At 43.2% G+C, this 19,275-nt stretch overlaps 1 protein-coding gene across 4 annotated transcripts in view; it reads left to right on the top strand.

Annotated features, from left to right (window-relative positions):
• Npas3 (neuronal PAS domain protein 3) overlaps window positions 1-19,275 on the top strand; it is an 817,920-nt gene that overhangs the window by 97,956 nt on the left and 700,689 nt on the right. For 3 of the 4 annotated variants that reach the window (XM_026781883.1, XM_026781890.1, XM_026781886.1), the window contains exon 2: window positions 10,902-10,991. The exons of the other annotated variant lie outside the window; for it this stretch is intronic. In XM_026781883.1, coding sequence (XP_026637684.1) covers window positions 10,902-10,991 — 90 coding nt within the window. The remainder of the gene's footprint in view (window positions 1-10,901; window positions 10,992-19,275) is intronic. 4 annotated transcript variants of the gene reach the window in all.

The following is a 19,275-nucleotide window of genomic DNA, read 5'->3' as shown; positions in this document are numbered from 1 at the left end:
TTTTAATAACAGAATTAATTTTAGTAACAGAATAATTAACATGAAACAACAGCTATTGATAATTTCAAGTGGCTTATCAAAGGCCGTTCTCTGCCATTTCGTTTCTCTACTTAGGTGTGCCCATGTTCTGTCTTCTCTACCCTTGTGCTTTGAAACCATCAACTATAATATTTTGCTCATATTTCTGATGGTCACAATTCTTGGGATACCTGGACATTTCTTCTGTTGTGCGCTTAGCACAGTTGTTACTGTCGAGTGTGACCAGATGCACGTTTGTAACCGCAACTCCACTTTCAGTCAGTTTGGGGAAGACTGGGTATTTTTCAGTTCGACTTACTAATTCAGAACTAATTAAGCTATAAACTTGTGCATGATTCAACATGGGATGAATTCCAGCCTTAAGAACTTGCAGGGCGAACCAGTTATTAGTTGGACTACAGGGACATTGCAATAGAGCTAGGTATGGAGGCTTCTGGTAGCTCTCAAGAGGAGTAGATCTAGCAAAGGCATCTCAGACTGCAGAAGAGCTCTCTTTTGCAGGGTAAGTAGGAGTAGAAAAGTTGGCTAGCTGCATTATCAGACGAAATTCAAAGGATTTTAATGTATAAAGTGCAGTAGCCAGAAAAACACAGAAGTCTGTTGAACATTATTTGACAGCCCCAGTTGAAGGGAACTCTGCCATTCCTGTTTTTCTTGTCTGCCTGGTCAAAACTGGTGTGTTGGTTACTTCTGAAGAACTCCTGGGAAAGGAAAATTAGGTCAGAGCACAGCCAGTGCACAAAAGTCTGGGCCCATGAAGGGCTTCTACTCATTCCTGCTCTTCCTGTATTAGGAAGACCACAGTCAGGTGGTCATGCCTAACTGCAATAGAGACTATATACCTCTGTTACCATGACTACCAAGGGATCCCTTGTGTTATCCAGGACTAAAAACAAAGTTTCGAAAGTTGCTTTTCCCCGTGTGTGTGTGTGTTTGTGTGTGTGTGTGTGTGTGTGTGTGTGTATGGGTGTGTGTGAATTTATGACATTTTATTATAAACATTCTACTGCTTGAATTTTAAGGTATGAACTGAGATGTTCTTTAGTGGTAGGATACTTGCTTAGCATCTGAGAGACCCTGGGTTTAGACCTGCAGTAATTAAAAGATTTGTGATCTGTGAAGTGTTTTTCCTGTCATAATCTGGTTGGGAAAATGTCCATTTCTCGATTTATTTTTGGTCTGTATCACAAAATCGGTTTAATTCTAATTTATCTAGCAAGAGCTCCAAAGCCTGAATACTAAGTGCTTCCCTAGCATGTTGGTTAGCAAAGTAAAACCCTGGCTGATGGTAGGATGTAGTCTTTACCTTGGACTCAGCTACATCGTGTAGAGATAAACCTTATACAGTTCACTTTTCAGGCCTCGTTTCTGTTTTTGTCAGGAGTATTACTAAGTATAGTTCAGTTGGGCAAGAATAAGAAGGGTCCGGTGGTCATTTCTCTGAGTTGATTATTTTTTTGCATCTAAAATAGCTCAAAATCAGGTATAAGAAGGAGACCCTAGTTACGTCTTAGGGCTATGTAGAAAGTGTTTAATAGTCAAATGCCGCGGTTCTCAACCTTTGGGTTGTAGCCCCTTTGGGGGTCAAATGACTCTTTCACAGGGGTCACCTAAGACCATCAGAAAACACAGATTTGAACATAGTTGAGCATATACTTTTGTTGTATGATAGGGCCTCTCTTGGGTATATTCCCAAGAGTGGTATTGCTGGGTCCAGGGGTAGGGTGATCCCGAATTTCCTGAGGAACCGCCACACTGCTTTCCAAAGTGGTTGACAAGTTTGCATTCCCACCAGCAATGGATGAGTGTACCCCTTTCTCCACACCCTCTCCAGCAAAGGCTATCATTGGTGTTTTTCATTTTAGCCATTCTGACCGGTGTAAGAGTTGTCTTGATTTGCATTTCCCTGATCGCTAAGGAAGTTGAGCATGACCTTAAGTGTCTTTTGGCCTGGATCTGAAAAAGCATGGGATAAAACCGGACTTGCTGAACATAGCGGACAATGAGAACTACTGAGAACTCAAGAACAAGGGCAATGGGTTTTTGATCCTACTGCATGTACTGGCTTTGGGGGAGCCTAGGCAGTTTGGATGCTCAACTTACTAAACCTGGATGGAGGTGGGCGGTCCTTGGACTTCCCACAGGTCAGGGAACCCTGATTGCTCTTCAAGCTGATGAGGGAGAGGGACTTGATCGGGGGAGGGGGAGGGAAAGGGGAGGTGGTGGCGGGGAGGAGTCAGAAATCCTTAATAAATAAATAAATTAAAAAAAACAAAAAGAAAACACAGATTTGACATTATACATCATGACAGTAGCAAAATTATAGTTAATGAAGTAACAATAAAAATAATTTTACGGTTGGGGGTCACCACGGCATGAGGATCTGTATTAAAGGGTCACAGCATTAGGAAGGTTATTATCTACTCCCTGATGGAGGATGCATTTATTTTTAGAGCCTTTGGACTAAGAAAGAAACCTGGGCTGAGTTGGGATGGATGCCCATAGCCTGAAGATATGCCTAAGCCTTTTCTGGGGTGGTTTTGGTTATTAAGGCTTGGACCACAAAGTCAGCAGCATAGATCTACATCTCTGTACACCTTCATTGTCCTTTTTATCTCTTCAACAGTTTTTAGAATTGAAAGTCTAAGACATAAATCATATCGTCATTTCGAGTTCACATGTCAGCAACAATCAAACAATGAAACTTTACTGGAGAATTTTTTGTAGCATTTGAATGAAATGTGTGTTCTCCTTGCTGATTACTCAGAGTAATGAGCTCAGTCAGTTTTGAGAGTTACATGCAAGTCAACCCCGAAGAGTCATATGGAGATAAAATGGATTGCTAAAATGTGTGGGAGTTGGGCAGGTCAGAGTGAGTCAAAATAAGGCAAGCTTTAGTGGCACATCGTGGTTCTGGGGAGACTTTTGGAGGTGGTGGTTTCTCTTAGTCACACGTGCATTTCTGTGATGCACTTTAGACAGCTTGGTAAGGGCAAACGTTTATTTCGGAACCATTTTGGATTGTTCTAGTCCACGACCTCTAACCCTGTCTTTTCATTCAACAACAGGATACTGCGTTATTACCGAACGTAAGTCCCCAGGCAAGCCTCTTACTTCATGGCTAAAACCTAAAACTGAGTGAAGAAAAGGCCATGGTCTCACAGACCTTTTCAGCCATTGCCCCAGTGACTAAAACCACAAGGCGCAGGTCCTTGTGGGACATTCCAAAATTAGGTCATACCATCACGCTGACTTTTAAAAAGTTTAAATGGTGGAGCGGCCAAGGTGAATCTAGGGGGGAAGGAGGCTGTAGCGCTTGGGTATGGCAGTCCACATAGCCTACGCCCAGATCATGGTGTAAAGAAGATCTCCCTTAGAAAGATATGGAGAGCACAGCACGAAAGGGCTTTGTGACTTCTGAGAAGTAGAAAATAAGGGAAGGAAGAAATTTGGGAGCCAGTTGTGGGTCTGAAACCCAGGGAAAGGCGTGGAGCTGTAATGGGTTATCTCAGCGTGGGTAGAAGAGTTAGCTACTCATGCAGGACGGGGAGGGGCTCGGCATTCCAAAGATCAGGTGGAAGTTCTAAGTCGAGACGGATAGGTTAAGAGTTTGGGTTAAGATGAGAGCTGAAGATGGAGAACTGGAGGCCATTAGGACGCAGGTAAAATTTAAAGCCATGGGTTAAAATTGGCCTGAAGAAGGGTACAGTGGGTACAGAATGAAATAGTCCCTTTGCACCTCATTTTCCCATTGACACTTTTAATAGTTTTAATCATCAATTTCAGTGCCATGGTGTGTCTTCAATCCTATACAAAGCTAATCAGTATTGATGCAGTGAGTTTGTCAGCAATATGAAAATTAAAATTTGAATTCTGTTTCCAAATGTCAGCCCCTTCTTGCTGTACCCACTAATATCCTTTTGTGTGGAGGACAAGCATTATGCGGGAAGCAGCTTGTAAGCAAGGCTTCGTGATATTGGAGGCTAGAGTCTGAGCAAGTCTTCATTTAAGCATGTGAAGCTGTTTAATGATTTACATATTTCTAATGAGCCTTGGACACATGGTTGTTCTACTAAAGGAACACATTAATAGAAACATGTCCATCCCCACCCAACTGAAAGAGATGCAATAAAGAGATTGGCCAACAGGCCCTCCTAACACAAAGCTTAGGTTTCTCAGGAGCTGGGAAAAAAGTTGGTAGCGTCCGGAAGCGTGAAGGACACCAGTCTGCATCTGTCTGTGTGCTTTCATCCCTGGGTTTCTGCTGTGTCTTGATTGTCTTCATCTCAGTTTCCTTATCGAAAGTGTGGGTTGTGTGAGACGTTTTCCTGATTTGAAAGCTGTCCATGCGGGGATCACTGTATAGAATATGATGCGTTAATGGAAGACAAAGTCAACGCCATCTTCAGAATTTTGGAATGTTTGTTTGGGATGATGTAGAATTAAACTTTTAGAAATTGCTTTGGGGATAACAATTTTTGAGTAGGCTGCTATTTGGAGGAAAACTATGGTCTTCAGGTCCTAGGAAAGAATAATCTAGAAGCCTGAACCTGCTTACTCATCAGTTGTGTGAAATAAATGTTTTAATTTATTCATTTTTAAACATTTTAATAAAAAAAATACATGTTTATTGTGCAGACAGTGTTCGGGGCTGTCAGATGTCCACAAATGTGTCACTCGCTCCTCTTGGTTACCTAATGTTCACACAGAATCATTTCTGCTGTGGTCCGACTCCTGGAACAGACTCCTTGTGGGATAAATATTCTAGAGACTGTTGACAGTAACTCATTCCAGAAAGATGAATGATAGGGGCTTCCCGCTGGGGATTGTTCTTCTCACTTTGTGTGCCTAAAGTTGGGCTGTGCCTCCAGGAACAGCCTTTTCAAACATGGTTCCTGCTGTTGGTGCAGCCTCTTGAGCTGCCCTGGCTTTGGGAAGACTCAAACCCATCTGCTTGTCCGCTGTCCTTTACCCACCCTTCTCCAGTAGCGGGATGGTGACTCTGGCCATGCTTCGCTTCCATTTTTAATCTATTCTGCTTTTTAAAAACATCTATGTGCCTGGTTTTGTCAGTCAGTGTATTTCTAGGATGCAGAGCGACATTTCTCACTGAGACTCTCCTACAGTTGTGACTTGCGGCAGTGCAGGGTTCTAACACTTAGTAGACATGAACTGACCAGCACTGTTGCTTTCATTATCTAAGAGGCACAGAGCACACGGGTGAAGGAAGATGGCATCTGTAAACCTATGTGGGAAGAAAGGGCCTGGATACAGAATTTCAGCTTCTTTCAGGGCACTGTTCTCTTTTTTTTTTTTTCAAAGCTGGCTTGACCTTAGCTTCTTTGAGTAGGCACATCTCAGTTTCACTGAGTTTGTAATATCTCCTTCCAGTTATCTGGGTCATGTGACCAGATGGCTCTATGGTTTAGGTAGCATGTTTGATACGCCTGCACAGTGATCAACAAAGATAGCAGTTGAGTAGGTTGAATAAGTGAGTTATTACGATCATAGTACTTTGTTTCATTCCAGATACCATGATGCAGGTTTACCATAGTATAGTGAGTACAGGATGTTGTTATTGTCATTGTAGATTCAGAGACGTTCACTGTCTGTTTGGCAAAGTTTGAATTTGCATAGGTGTCTGTCTAGTTTCATAGCTATGGATCCTAAACATTATGTAGACATGTCTTCTAGAAAATGGGCAAATGTGGGCAGCCTCAGAGTTCAGGAAGGAGACAAGAGCAAGGACAGAGAGAGGACCTCATCTCGTAGCTTCCCTTTGGTCTGACTCAAGGGAGTCTGCAGCACTAGGTCTTTCTTCGGATGCTTTTCAGTTACCCTGTTAGACTCTTTTGTTTGATTATTTTGCATTCAAGTTATGATCATGTAAAGCTTGTTGGCAGTCAGGAGTCAGTATGAAATGTGGAAACACTTCCTGTAGTGTGGAGGAGCTTCTGTCTGGTACCACCTGGTGGAAGGGTCTGATGGGAAACGGAATCCATCCATGATAAATCCATCCATACTCTTTTCCAGTAGAGTCCCCCTTCCAGTAGTTTCCCCAGGAGAGTTCCCTTTTGCAGTAGAGTCTCCCTTTCCAAGGTTGGTGCTTAAGAACCCTGTTCTAGAACATGCTAAGTAGAAGTTTGGACTGTCTCGGAACACGAATGGCAACAAGGAGCTGGCCTTTCCTTCCTATCTAGATTTAGCCCTTTGCCCCCAACCCTGTCACCTAGAATCTGTCTCTTTATGTCTTCAGCAATTTGAAGCTAAGGCCTCTCTGTGAGCTCATACCAGATGAGTCTCTTTTGCAAGTGTTCCAAAGGTCTGAAGCTGAGTTCTCGTAGCTAGGTCTTATCAAATGATAAGGCTCCTCCCTGTTCTGGCACCTGGACTTCCTGTTGCATCCCTTCTCCAGCCTCTGCTCCATCTTACCTATGTATTTCCTCAAGGGTAGGACTGGAGCTTGGCACACTACTACTAAGAACAAAACGTTCATCGAGTAAACAAATTATTTTTGATAGAAGTTATATTAATTAACTCAGGATTAGAGGTGATGGATTATCAGAATGAAACCTTATCAATGTAACTGCGAGAAACTTTAAAGCACTGCAGAAACATGGAAGTCTTAAAGATCATATTAACAGACTCACTTTGAATAAAAGTTTCTCAGTTTATACCTGGATTCATGAAAGTCTGTGGCCCTTCAGTAACTTTGGCACCTAGGCAGATAATTCGTTATTATAAGGTGGCATTCACCATGTTTTTGATATGGGAAAGCTCAGAGCTAGGCAACTTCACAGTATTTCTTTTAATTTTCATGTTGCTGAGTAAATACCTTCTATTATTCCAATTTTTGCATGGGATGCTGAGCCGCTCAGAGGTAACTTGCCAAATGCCACATACGAACCAAACTCCTAACCACATTGCCTGGTGTAGCATGTTAATGTGTTAGGGAGCCTCTTCTGAGACACTTCTTTTTTGTCTTAGAGAAGCAGCGCACTCCGTGTCATTACACGTGATGCTATGGATGGCGCTATCAGAACTTAATGGGTAAACATTTTTTTGTTTAGCATGATTGACACAACTTCCTGGCATAGAGGAATGAGAGGGAGCAAATTCCTACGGTAGAAAGACTGTTGTTTCCCCCCCAAACTCTTGGAGTTAAATAGGAAACATGAACAGCATTGCTATTTAGAATAGTAAGTCAATAGAACAAGGACAAAGAAGATCATAGGTAGTTTTTAAATGAACATCTCATGTAATAATCATAACCTCTGCAGGTCCAGATATCTGAAGAGAAAATATCCTCCAGGAGAATGGCCAAGAGTCACTGTTACCTTCAGATATTAAAGGTGGTAGTAAATTCTAGATGTATCTTAAAACACCACCATCTTTCGATTGTGTTGATCTGTGGTAGATTATATTGCCTGATATACATAAATAACCATCACCACTGTCACCCAAATGTACTACCAATCCAGATCCGAGCTGTGTGCATTATAATGGGATCTCTCAGGCATGCGATGGAACAGCCTAATTGGGAAGATTAATATGAAATAACGTAGGCTGGTCTGCTATAGAGGTCCACACCATCATCCTCAAATAACAAGGGAAAAAGAAACAAATACACTCCTGTATCTTAACTCCGAGAATTGCCAGCATTTAGGAGGCACAGGCAGGGAATAAAATCCCCTGAAACAGCTGCAGGATCTGATGCGTTCCGGTCGCTCCCACATACTGGTGGAACCTCATCCAGGTGAGCCTTGTGGTCTTTGCCTCCATTTCTAACATTCCTGCAGCAAAGGAGGCAGATTTGTACCAGGAAAGTGTCTACCCTGGTAGACCAGTAGCAGTACAAGGGCCCCAAAGGATATGTCCACAGCGGTTTCTTACTTCTGATTTTCTGCCTCTAATTTCAAGTTTCCTTGCTTTGTGGTTTCTAAACCTGCCGTTTATATGGTTCCAATACTTTTAGAGGGTCGAATATCTTACTTATCACTGGAAACCAGGGGCCAGTTAGTTAAGGTTCCAGTTGAACGTGAAATGCGACTTCCTAAGCTTGTCATGCATCAAACTGTTATGGCTGGCAATTGTTTAAAAAAAATCATTTTGTTATGAACTAGACTGTTTTCAACTGGGCTGTTCAGAGATGGATTGCTTTCTGGAGTTTTTGACAGGTGTAATTGTTAAGGCGTCATCTGTTCTTGTTTGCACAAAATACATTTTAGCTAACTGTAGGACTTGCCCGCTAATCTTTCCCACATCATTCCATTCTTTGCTCGCCACTAGACAAATCCCCTGTTATTTGACCAGATGGTGGAAAATCCATTCTCATGATAAGTTGCTTCTAGTTTGCATTTAGATTACCTGCAAAAATGGAACAATTTACTACTCTGCCTCTAAGCATCTCTTTCCTCCCTTTTCCCTTAGTTTGACTTCTTGTAACTAATTATTTAAATTCTGCCCTGTGAGTTAGAATTAGTCATAGCCTACACGTTCCACATGTATGTAAATGCACTTAAGTCCTCCCCCCCAGCTGTATGATGAGTCCATCTAGACAGCAGTGACACGAAGGGAAGGGCCGCGGACTGCTTGATGGGCAGGCGCTGTGGTTCATCATAGTTCCGCGATTGAAAGGCGTATTTGAACTTTTTACTGGTAGTGTTTAACCTTTAAAAACAAAATCCAGGTGAAGAAAATGAACTCAAAAAGCCTTTAGTTAGTAATGACCTGTTGTAGCAAGAAAGGGGAAACACTGAGTGTTAAGTGAACGGTGCCGCGGGGCTTTGTTCCCTGCAGACATTTTGTCGGTTGGTTTTTTACACCTGATGGTTTCCTCGATGGTATGGGGCAGGTAGACCCAACCTTTATTTTAACCCCGGCTGTTATTTGAGGGGTTGGTGAAGGGGATGGTCCATTTTATTAATTTTGTTTCTGTCTCTTTATGACATACCTTTCCAAAATGGTTTACAGAAAGGCCGAGAATCAGAACTGTTCTTGGTAAATGCTCCTGAGTTCCTCATTTAGTTCAGAGCAAACAGCAAAAGAGCAGCATTAAAACAAGAAGATCCCGAATAGAAATGCGGAGGAGTTCAGTGTGGTCTCACACCATATATGTTTTTTTTTAATTTGTGATTTACATCATCTGATGTCACTGCTTCCACACTCTTCTTAGAATGTGTTTTCGTAAACTTAATGGCTAAAACAAATTCATCAGGGCAACCCTGTAACTGCATCTTGGAAACCAGCTCGCCCTTCAAGTCGAGCTGTTTACGTTTCCTGCTTTCCCAGATCAGCTTTACAATGAAATAGCACACGGGTTAATGAAAACCTCTGGAATTCCAGTGATAGTTAATGAGTACATTTATGCCAGAAGTTGAGTGCAATAATCAAATGGGGCTTAAAAATCACTTTAAACAAGGGGCAAATGATTAATTATAAATAGAACTGTTGGCCGACTAAATTTAATAAGAGATTTGGGGCCAGACTGATTATAACACAGACAATATGTTAAATAATATGAGAGGAAAGCATATAAATACAGCTCCAGGATAGAACTGAACTTTTTATAAAGTGCTGTCCCCAGGTATACTGGACTTTATGAAATATTAAGTAAACTTAATGACGATAGAAACACACAGAAATTAGAAAAGGCTCGTCTGAGGTTTTAAGAAATAAGGACAGACTGCATGATCTAATCACTATTGAAGGGGATTGTGTGGTGTGTGGTGTGTGTGTGTGAGCATGTGAGTGTGTGAGCATGTGAGTGTGTGTATGGTGTGTATGAATGTGTATGCATGTGTGTGTGGTGTGTTTTGTGTGTGCACATGTGTGTGAGTGTATGTGTCGTGTGTGTGTGAGTGCATATGTGTGAATGTGTGTGCATGTGTGTGTGTGGTGTGTGTGCGCACACATGTATCTACGTGTGTGTGTTATATTCCTGAAGATTAGATATTCTGTTAATTTCGGTTCGAGTTATTAGAGCAAACTGCTTGGTACTCTTACTGATATTTTGTATTGATTAAATTCCATGACTTCCCACTAAAATAAAACAAGATAGGTTTCTTATTTCTTTTCCTCCTGAATGAAGAGATTTTCAATAAAAGGAAATGGTCAGAAAATGCCTTTCAGCATTTTTATGTTTGTATAAGGCAGGGAGTCTCCAATGAATTTATATGCTTAAATGATACAAAGAAAACTGTGTAAGCCCCCTCCTTCCCCGTTGCCTTAACTGCCAGGAAGCCTGGAGCCGCTGTAATCAGCTCATCTCAGGTGCCTGTTAAGGTCTAACCCTCGCTCCCGATGGCCTTGCCTGTGTTTTCATCCCTAATTGGGTTCAGTCCCGTGAGCTGTATTACATCCCTTTAGAAGCCAGTAGTGTACACACGCTGTAGAAATTGAATAAAGCTGAAAAACATATTAACCCAACTATGGTTTTATAGCTAATTTACAATTGCCTCCTCTCGTAATGCATGATTGGATTAATGACAATTCTGTAACGAAAACACTAATGACATTTGCTGGTTTTTTGTTTTTTTATAACATGTCCTTTAGAAAATATTCATAGGGACTGTAGAGTGAGTTCAACTTCAGGCATATGTCCTGCTTTTCTTCTGCTTTTATGACCATGAGATTAAGAGTAAAATTGTTCCCATGAAGAACTGCAATACTTACCTTGCTCTGGCTGCAGCTCTCTGAAGTGGGAATTCATACGCTATCGTTCATGTGCTCAGTACAGTTCTGAGTAGAGCCCAAAGGGTAAAGAGCAAAAATGGTTCCATTTCAGCACACTTGTTAGCCTGCATTCTGCTTGACTGTAGAGAATCTCTAGTCATGTCTATCTGTTTTTGATGCCTCTACAGAATAACTGCGCAGCATCCCCTGCCCAACCAATCAGAATGTAGGAAAATCTACAGATATGACGGAATCTACTGTGAATCTACCTACCAGAAGTATGTTGAAATCTTTGTGAGTCTGCCTTCTGGCTCGTGCATCAGTGCTTGTGGTTGCCAGTATTCAAATAATATATTTGTGTTGAAGCCTTATTTTTATTGATTGATTTGGGGGGGGGAAGCCAAATCAAACAGAATGAAATGAAAACAAAAAAATTACCTCTAAAATCAAGGAAGGGGGGGAAGTCTATTATTTTGAAATTATGGTCGAAAAGGTTGTTTTTTTAAGTAGTTGTATTAAAGCTCTTAGGTAAGCCTTTTTATATTGCAGTAAACAAGTACTTATGTGCAAGAAAATCTCGGCAAAATACATCGCACAGGTGCTACACATCTTAGGGATTTGAAAGGTGTGTTACGTATAAATTAGCTGTCACTTTTTTTCAATCCTGTAATGGAATGATGAGTTGTAATTTGCATAATCCTTTAAGAAGTCAAATTATACTGTCATGTAGCAGACTTAACATGCTAGCTAAGATTTCAGAGCTTTGCAGCTAATTACTATGTACCTTACAGGACAGTTAAATTGAAGTTGAGTCCTCTGTCTTTGCTGCCTTTTGCTCTGTCCATTACTTAACGGCATCCGCACTTTGGGTGACGCAGTCCAGGAAGACGCAGGAGGCAGCCCGTGGTCGCTATGGATGAAGTAAACAGGCTGCTGTGGGGAGGAAGTGGCATTTGAACATAGCAGAATTTGATTTCTGTGGCTTTGGCTCAGAAGGAAGTTGTGTTCTGTTTTTTTATTTTTTTTTGTTCTCCCCCTGAAATGGTACAGCAAAGAGTCTTCTGAAAAAGAATAAAAATATATGCTTTTTAAAAGCAATTATGGAATATTGGTTGAAGAGAGATTAACATCGGTTTTCTCTGTCGAAAGGTAAAGTAACGTTCACATGGTTGCTCGGAAGGCATTAGTCCCGGCATGCTTTGCAAATATATGGTGCCAGGATTTTGTCTTTGTATCGTTTTGGAGAAGAGTGTCAGTTTTGGAAAGAATAGAGCTCCCTCCCTAAAATTTCTGAGTACAAGTTGGTGAGCTTCGCTCCCACCTATTCCTGCACCTGGCGGTGGAGCATCTTCTTTCATGGTGTCCATGTTTAAGACAATTGGGAAATGCTGGAGGCTGGGAAGGCCGGGAACTGACACACACAGTGGGTCCCTTGCCTTTGTGACTTCAAACAGTGTTTGATGATGACTGCATGGGTCCATATTTACCATGCTTCATCTCTGGCTTTATTTATTGATTGAATTGGTGTAACCACAGTGAAATATTATTTTCCATTCTGTGCCTCCTCCCCGTGATTACTTGAGTCTCGTGGCTAGGCTTCTGTAGTTTGTTGGTGAGGTGTAGTTCTCTTGCGGTATATGGATATTTCGAAGAAGCCTTTTGTTGTATAGGAAGCAGTCCTTCAAGGATGTACTAAAGCACCAATTGATTGTTGACCCTTCAAATAATGGCGCCCAGCAGTCAGCTATTGTTCATTTGTAATTAAGCCTGCTTCCCTTGTCTGAAATCGCCATCTGCTTCGAGGCAGAGGCTGGTCAGTGACTGAGGAGCACCGTGGGCCATGCGTGATTTAGTTTATGGTAAGGCCTCTCCTTTCACCCTAGGAATCATCTCCGGGGACTTTTGTTGTTGTTGTTTTGAGAGTTGTTGTTATCTGCCGGCGAGGTAGATGCAGTAGGAGCACAGCTGTGACGGCTGGGGATAGTCACTTGGGGGATATTCATAACAAGGAAATATTGGCAAATAAATGATGAAGAAGGGGAGGAAATCCCCATGATGTTCAATGGGGGCTCTGTCACTGAGATGATTAATGGGGGTGGGTAGTGAGAATGCTTAACTGTATTGTCTGGTAATGTGGTAACGGGAGTGTGCATTCCACAGCACCTGTAAAGAGCATGCTGCGTGTGCGCGTGCTGATGGGGAGTGACTGGATTCAGACCTTATTTTCCGGGGTCACCTCTTTAGCATCTCTGGCTCTTAGGAAGCTGGCGTCAGTGTATGTTACAGAGACTACGTCTATTTGATCTATTTCCTAACAGTATTTACATAGCTCGGCTCTTCCGCTGTTTCGTAGGAACCATGGCATCTTTCAGTGCAGTGAGGGAATGTTACCAGGAGTAGGGAAATGGTGATCACTCATATCTGCTTCCTAGGCAGACAAGGACCCAATACCTTGTTGAGCAAAGGGCTAGACTTTCCTTTGTGGTAGGAAAAGACAAGTTTCTAAAGAACCCATTGTTAGTTCTGGTGAAGGAGTAGCTGTCTTGGAAGACTGTCTAGCTTTTAGTGTCAAGTATTTACCACCCTGATTTGATTGGCATGAATTATCCACTTGCTTCGAGGCATCATTTAGCAACTATAATTCTTGGATATGTGGGAAAATGCCTTTGCCTCCTTGGATCTTTATAATTACTGCCAGGCATGGTAAGCGCTCAGGCAGATGACGTAGAATCCTGTCTTCAGTGAGTCTGTTGTCTGTGCTGTTGAAATGTTTTCTTGAACTCCAGGTCACAACCCAAAGAGAAGGGGTGGGTTCAATGTAGTGATAAGGTGAGCGAGAAGAGAATGTTTTCATGCACTGTAAGTCAGCAAGTGTTTATTTGTTGGCACTTCTGTCTTGCTTCTACCCCCTGCGTGCCTTGACTCGACTGCACATGTATGTGCTGAATGGGAAAATGCGTCCACTAATGCATTTCACATCCCCCAAAGAACAAGAAATACTGTCGGACAGGACCAGGTAGATAACTGTAAATAGAACTCATGGGCCTGGATCATTCTACATCCAGGGTACAGTAGATTGGAAAGGCCTCAGGCTACCCCATCTGTCTATCATATTCCGGGGTGTGGGGTCCACTTGCATCCACCTCTTATTAGACTGGTGGGATTGGAGAAAGTATTGGCCCACACCAACTGGAAAATGCTGCAGGTTGCTCAGCCCTCAGCAGCATGGCATTACTCAGAACCCTTCCGGCGTTAGCCTGTGGTTCTGTATTGATTGTGACTTTCTATTGTATTTAGATTTTACTTGGGAGTTTTCCAATGGCTAGGCCATTTCAATAATATTAAAAAGATTAAGCAAATATAGCCATAAAGCCTGTGATTAACTGCTTCTGCAGCTCTATTTATTATTGAAAATACCTACTATTTTTAACTGCCTTAATGGATTACAATAATATGCCTTCATTTTAGCAAACTCATTTATAAATTACTGGATTTGATTGGGTTTGTGCCAGTCTTCTTTCAAAATTAAGACAGGGTTTAATTTTCATCTTTAAAATGTAAAAGTAAAAGCAATGTAGACAATCAGAAAAGGGAAAATGACAGTTTTTATTTGTTTATCTGCGAGGAGTTGGGAGAGAAAGACTATGATAAAATGTATCGTATAAATTTCTTAAAAAGCCAGTAAATTCAAAAAATGTAAAGTAAAATAAGGAATTAAAAAGATATATGAAAATCGTTATTCCATTAAATTTCTTTATGTATTGCATTTGTTGGAGGAGCATGCCACAGCACAATTGTGAAAGGCAGAGACTGACAGCTATGGCAGCTGCTGCGTCTTCCATCCTGTGGGTCTCAAGGCTCCAATTCAGGTCTTCAGGTGTGGTGGCGAGGGCTTCCACCCGCTGGACCAACTCACAGGGCCTTGTTTTGGGTTTAAATGAGAACAGGAAAATATGTGGCTTATGAAACAATCACCAACAGGAGAAGGCACTGTGGTAATGATCCTATAGGTATCAAGATTATTTGAGCCAGGTGTGGAGGCACACGCTTGTGCTTCCATCACTAGAGAAACTAAGGCAGGAAGATAATGCATTACAGGCTAACTTGAGCTGTACAGCTTGATCCTATTACAGAGGGTAGAAGCTGGGAATGAGAAGATGGTTCAGCCATTAATTCATCTGATACTCAAGCCCGAGGGCCTAACCAGCATCCATATAAAGAGAGAGGTGCGGTGTCATGGTGTGTGTGTGTGTGTGTGTGTGTGTGTGTGTGTGTGTGTGTGTGAGACCTCAGGCTGGGGTGGGAGGAGGTAAAGACAGATGGATCTCTGGAACACACTGGCTGGTCAGTCTAGCTAACCAATGATCTCTAGATCAAGGGAGAAACCGTGCCTTCAAAGACAAGGTGGAGAGCAATAGGGAAAGTTATCAGATGTCCACCTCTGGCCCCCATATGTCAAAAGTGTGTGTATGTGTGTGTGTGTATAGTTCAGTGGCAGACTGATCACCTAGCATATACAAAACCCTGATCTGATCTCTAGCACTGAAAAAAAAATGTAGTAGTAGCAGTAGATTAACTAATTTGGACTGAGACATAGGCACTCCAGAGGTTAAGCTACAATTCAACCTAGAGTTGGGCCCTATTGCTGAGGGATTTGCAATAAAGTAGGATATCCTTTAGACGGTGTTCAAGGATAGTCATTGCCCCCGCACTAGAAAGACTGAGTCTGCAGGGACTGCCATCCATCACCAACCTTGCCTGAAGGCCTGTGCTGCATTGCAGCAGGTCCTGCAAGACTCCTGTGAAATGCAAAGGTCCCATCAGGAGGACCTTGGCTCAGAAGTGCAGTTAAAAGTGAGTGCCCCATTGTGAATGTGTTTGCATTAGCCTTGAACTTCTGTTGCCTAGAGCAAGAGGGTTATGGAAGAGTAGAAGGTGTGTTTTCTAACTTTCTACTTTGTCCCAGTCCCTCTCCCTTCTTTAGGAGTTTCACTCTGCTTGTCTATCTGCTTAGGACTTCAAAAGACTGTCTCTTCCGCAGCGAGCTACTCTCTGCACACCTCATGGCAGACCCAGTGTTAACTTGTGGTACTCCTGTCCTCAGAACTCTGCATTAAAAACGTTGTCTATTTAGTAGGTTTGGGGAGTGCACATGTGCCATGATGCACTTGAGGAGCCAGAGACAGTTCTCTCCTCCTATCATGTGGTTCTCTGTGACTCCAGCTCAGGTCCCAGGCTTGGGTGGTAAATTCCCGTTACCGCCCAAGCTGTCTAACCAGGACTCTATTTCACAGTGAGTAAATCTAAAGAAGCAAATTTTTCTTCTCCAAAACGACAAACTTAGAATGCAGGTGTTCTAACCAGTACTGTGTTATGCCTGGTCTTGGCCAAGAAGTATTGTGTCTGGCAATGGGAAGAAATTGACAGGGCCCGTGAGGAGAAGAAGGGCCCACAGTCATATCGGCTGTGTTGTGGCTGGGTGTTCACTACTGTCACGTGCCAGTCCAGGGAAGGAGTACAAAGTGTATGTGCCTCACCAGCTGCTGGCAGGAGTCGGTCACTTGTGCTGAGGGGGTGGCCAAGTCTTTAGCTTGATTGATTGGTTGTTGCTATATGATCTTTCCCTTTATGTTACACTAACATATGCCAGTTGTGTTTGAAGCAGAGCCCAGCAGAGAATCAAAACGAGTTAGAAATAGAGAATGGATTTGTTCAGAGCCCCCTAGAATCTACATGTTAAACACTGACCTTTGTAGCCAGGGTGCTCCAAGGCCCCACCTCGCGGAGAGGTGCCTTTGGTGGTGATTTGGGGTGAAAGGCAGTTACACGTTTCACAAAGCAGCCATGGGAGTGCAGACAAAGGGTAGAAGGAGTTGAGGCTGTTGAAGAAGAGAGAGCTAAGGTGTGGGGCTGAAGACTTGGAGGAGCACAGGGGCAGAAGCGTCGCATGGTGTGAGGAACTAGACGGGGGGAGGTTGGAAGGAGGCTGACAAGGGGTCCATAGCTTCATCTGCTTGGGGCTTTGAAGCTTATTTAGCATGCTTTGGAAGGAAGTCCATGAAATTCTACTGGTGTTTGTTTCAAGAAGTTTTGACCTGCAAGCATCATGGAAAATGAAATCAGTTCAGAGCCTCCCCTGAGTGACGGCTTCTCCTGCCTAAGGAGTCCTGTGCGAACCTCTCTGTCCTGGACCACTCATAATTTAAGGTGTTCACATACCAGAGAACAGAACATGGAGGAACAGCAGTGAGATTTAGAATGAAGTATATTAACTGCCTTCACTGGAGTGTACATTTTCATTATGGGAGAACCGACGACTTACATTTTAAAGAATAATTCGTTAGGGACGCAGCTGCAGGATGTAGAACCCTGCAAACTCGAGAGCAGAAAGTAGAGATCATGGCCTGAAGGGAGGAATGGTGCTCCAGCGAGCCGCTTAAAGACCCTGTTGACTGCTCAGAGTCACATCACCAACCAGCAGTCCCAGAGACCAGCAGCTAGACCAGCGTGCCTGCATTCGGACTGGAACCGTAACTGGGAATTTATAATTTTGTGTGAACTACGGTTGTAGTAAGCTGTGTTCACCATCACATCATCCTTTCCTTTCCATCACATGTGTATGGTGGGCACATCTTTTAGTGACTCTTTGGGCTTAGCTCAGAGTGCAGAGAATTGCGTTCCTTCTGTCATTAGGAGCTGCTCATCTTGCGATCATGAGCACATGTGGTAGGCAGCACTTAGTCACTGCTGCAGGTGGCTGAACATGGATCTGGCTTGATTCTTGCCCCACAGTCATCTAGTGAATCTTCCTTTTCCCTGTACTTTTTCCTTTTCTCTTGGAATAATTCTTTTTAAACAGAGAAGCAATGTGCTTTGGTCCCGCAGCAGGTAAGAGAAGAGATGCCGTCACTGCTGTTTGTATCTGTAAGACTCAAAGATAGTGGCCACAAGTAATCTGGAGTCTGCCCGTGCTGTTTTTAGTATCATTGCGTTTATCTGCTTGTCCTCTTTGTAGGCAGCTATCCATGGGCATTTGTGGGTATGTTCTTGTGCAAGAACCCCCAAATGGATCAGCTGGGAAGTTTCTGGAGCCAACTTTTCAGGGGAAGCTAGAGGCTATGCGGTGAGCTTCTACATGGAGCTACCTTCAGCAGAGATTTTTTTTTCTGCTAGGACAGAGATACTTTTTCTGGTGTAGCTTCTGTCTATATTTTGAAATTTTGGGGGGAACCTTTAGATTCCTCTTGCAAGGAGCAGACAGAGATAAACTGATTAGTGAGAAGATTTATAGCAGCAGAAAAAAAGTTGCTTTAGCAGCTCAGTATCATTTTTAACTAGCGATAGGACAGTGTTGAAATATGGAAATCATGCAAGTAAGAGGCTGAGCAGGATGCTAGAAGGGTGTGGCGGGCAGGTCTAGGGACGCTTACCCTTTTAGGATCCAGATACACACGCGTAGGAGAAGCAGCTGCTGAGGTATGAGACAGGGTTGTGCTCCGCAGGGACCCATTCTCCCGCCTGCCAGCTCTGTATCGTGTGTTGAGACAGTTATGTCTGGTTCTCCAAGCAAGGAGAGGGCCGGGTGCTCTGAGGGTCAGGGCTCACACCGTCAGGTGAAGAAGGTTGCTTTGGTAGCTTTCCACGGGCAAATCTGAGATCTCTGTGAAGTCCACGGCACTGTTGTAGAATATTATTTTAAGGTGTGTTACTTTTGTTTATGCACTGGAACATTTGTTTAACAATGCAAATATGTGTTTGGTTAAGTTAAATGTACCTGCAGTCTGGAGATTGCGTCAGCGACTAGCTGACTGGAACTTGTAGGGAGGAGCCAGGTGGAGAACGGTTTATAAGGAGGCACGAGAAAAAGCACGAGGACTTCTTGGGAGACTGAGGAGGTGAGCTAGGTGAACTGTTTGTTGTTCAGCCTCTCTGGGAAGCAGGACTCTACCTCCCTCTTTAAATCGTGAGTTCTTCAGTGGGGACAGAGGTTTAGATAAGTTCTCTTAGTAGCTCTGAAAGACTTGGTGCCTGAGGGAACAGAATTTCCCCAGGCTGCCTGCGGCTTTTGTGGCCTAGCTGCTGGCTGCTGACGAGAATAGTCGTAGCTTAAAAGGCAGCAACCATTAAACAAGAGGACAACCTGGCACGGAGAATCCTTTGAGTGCTTGAGGTTCATGTCACCAAAAGGACCCTCACTGCAGTGTTGGAAGAAGTAATTTCCCCTCTCTCTCCCTCAGCACCCTAGGCCTCCGTCTTTGGGCCCCTGTGCGTCACTGATGAGGAGAGGCCTGCTTCTCTAGCTGGCCATTGTGGCTGCTTCACTTAAGCACTTCCACTGAGTTACCTCTCATCAGAGTGTCATTTCTCTGAAGATTGCCTGTCAGGGACACCTCTGGGTAAGCGCAGCCCGATGCCGCCCCACCTTGAGACTCGAATGCACACAAACGGCATTTTTGAACGACTCCTCTCTCAGCTCCATTCAGAGAACCATTGTAAGGGCAGAATTGAGTTAGCATGGCACCATGGGGCACAACGTGGCACCTGTCGTGTGTGTTGGGGGCA

This window comes from Microtus ochrogaster, chromosome 1 (assembly GCF_000317375.1).
Source record: "Microtus ochrogaster isolate Prairie Vole_2 chromosome 1, MicOch1.0, whole genome shotgun sequence".
Taxonomy (NCBI): Eukaryota; Metazoa; Chordata; class Mammalia; order Rodentia; family Cricetidae; genus Microtus; species Microtus ochrogaster.
Note: the sequence above shows the minus strand (reverse complement) of the source record. Positions and strands in the feature narration are given on the sequence as shown.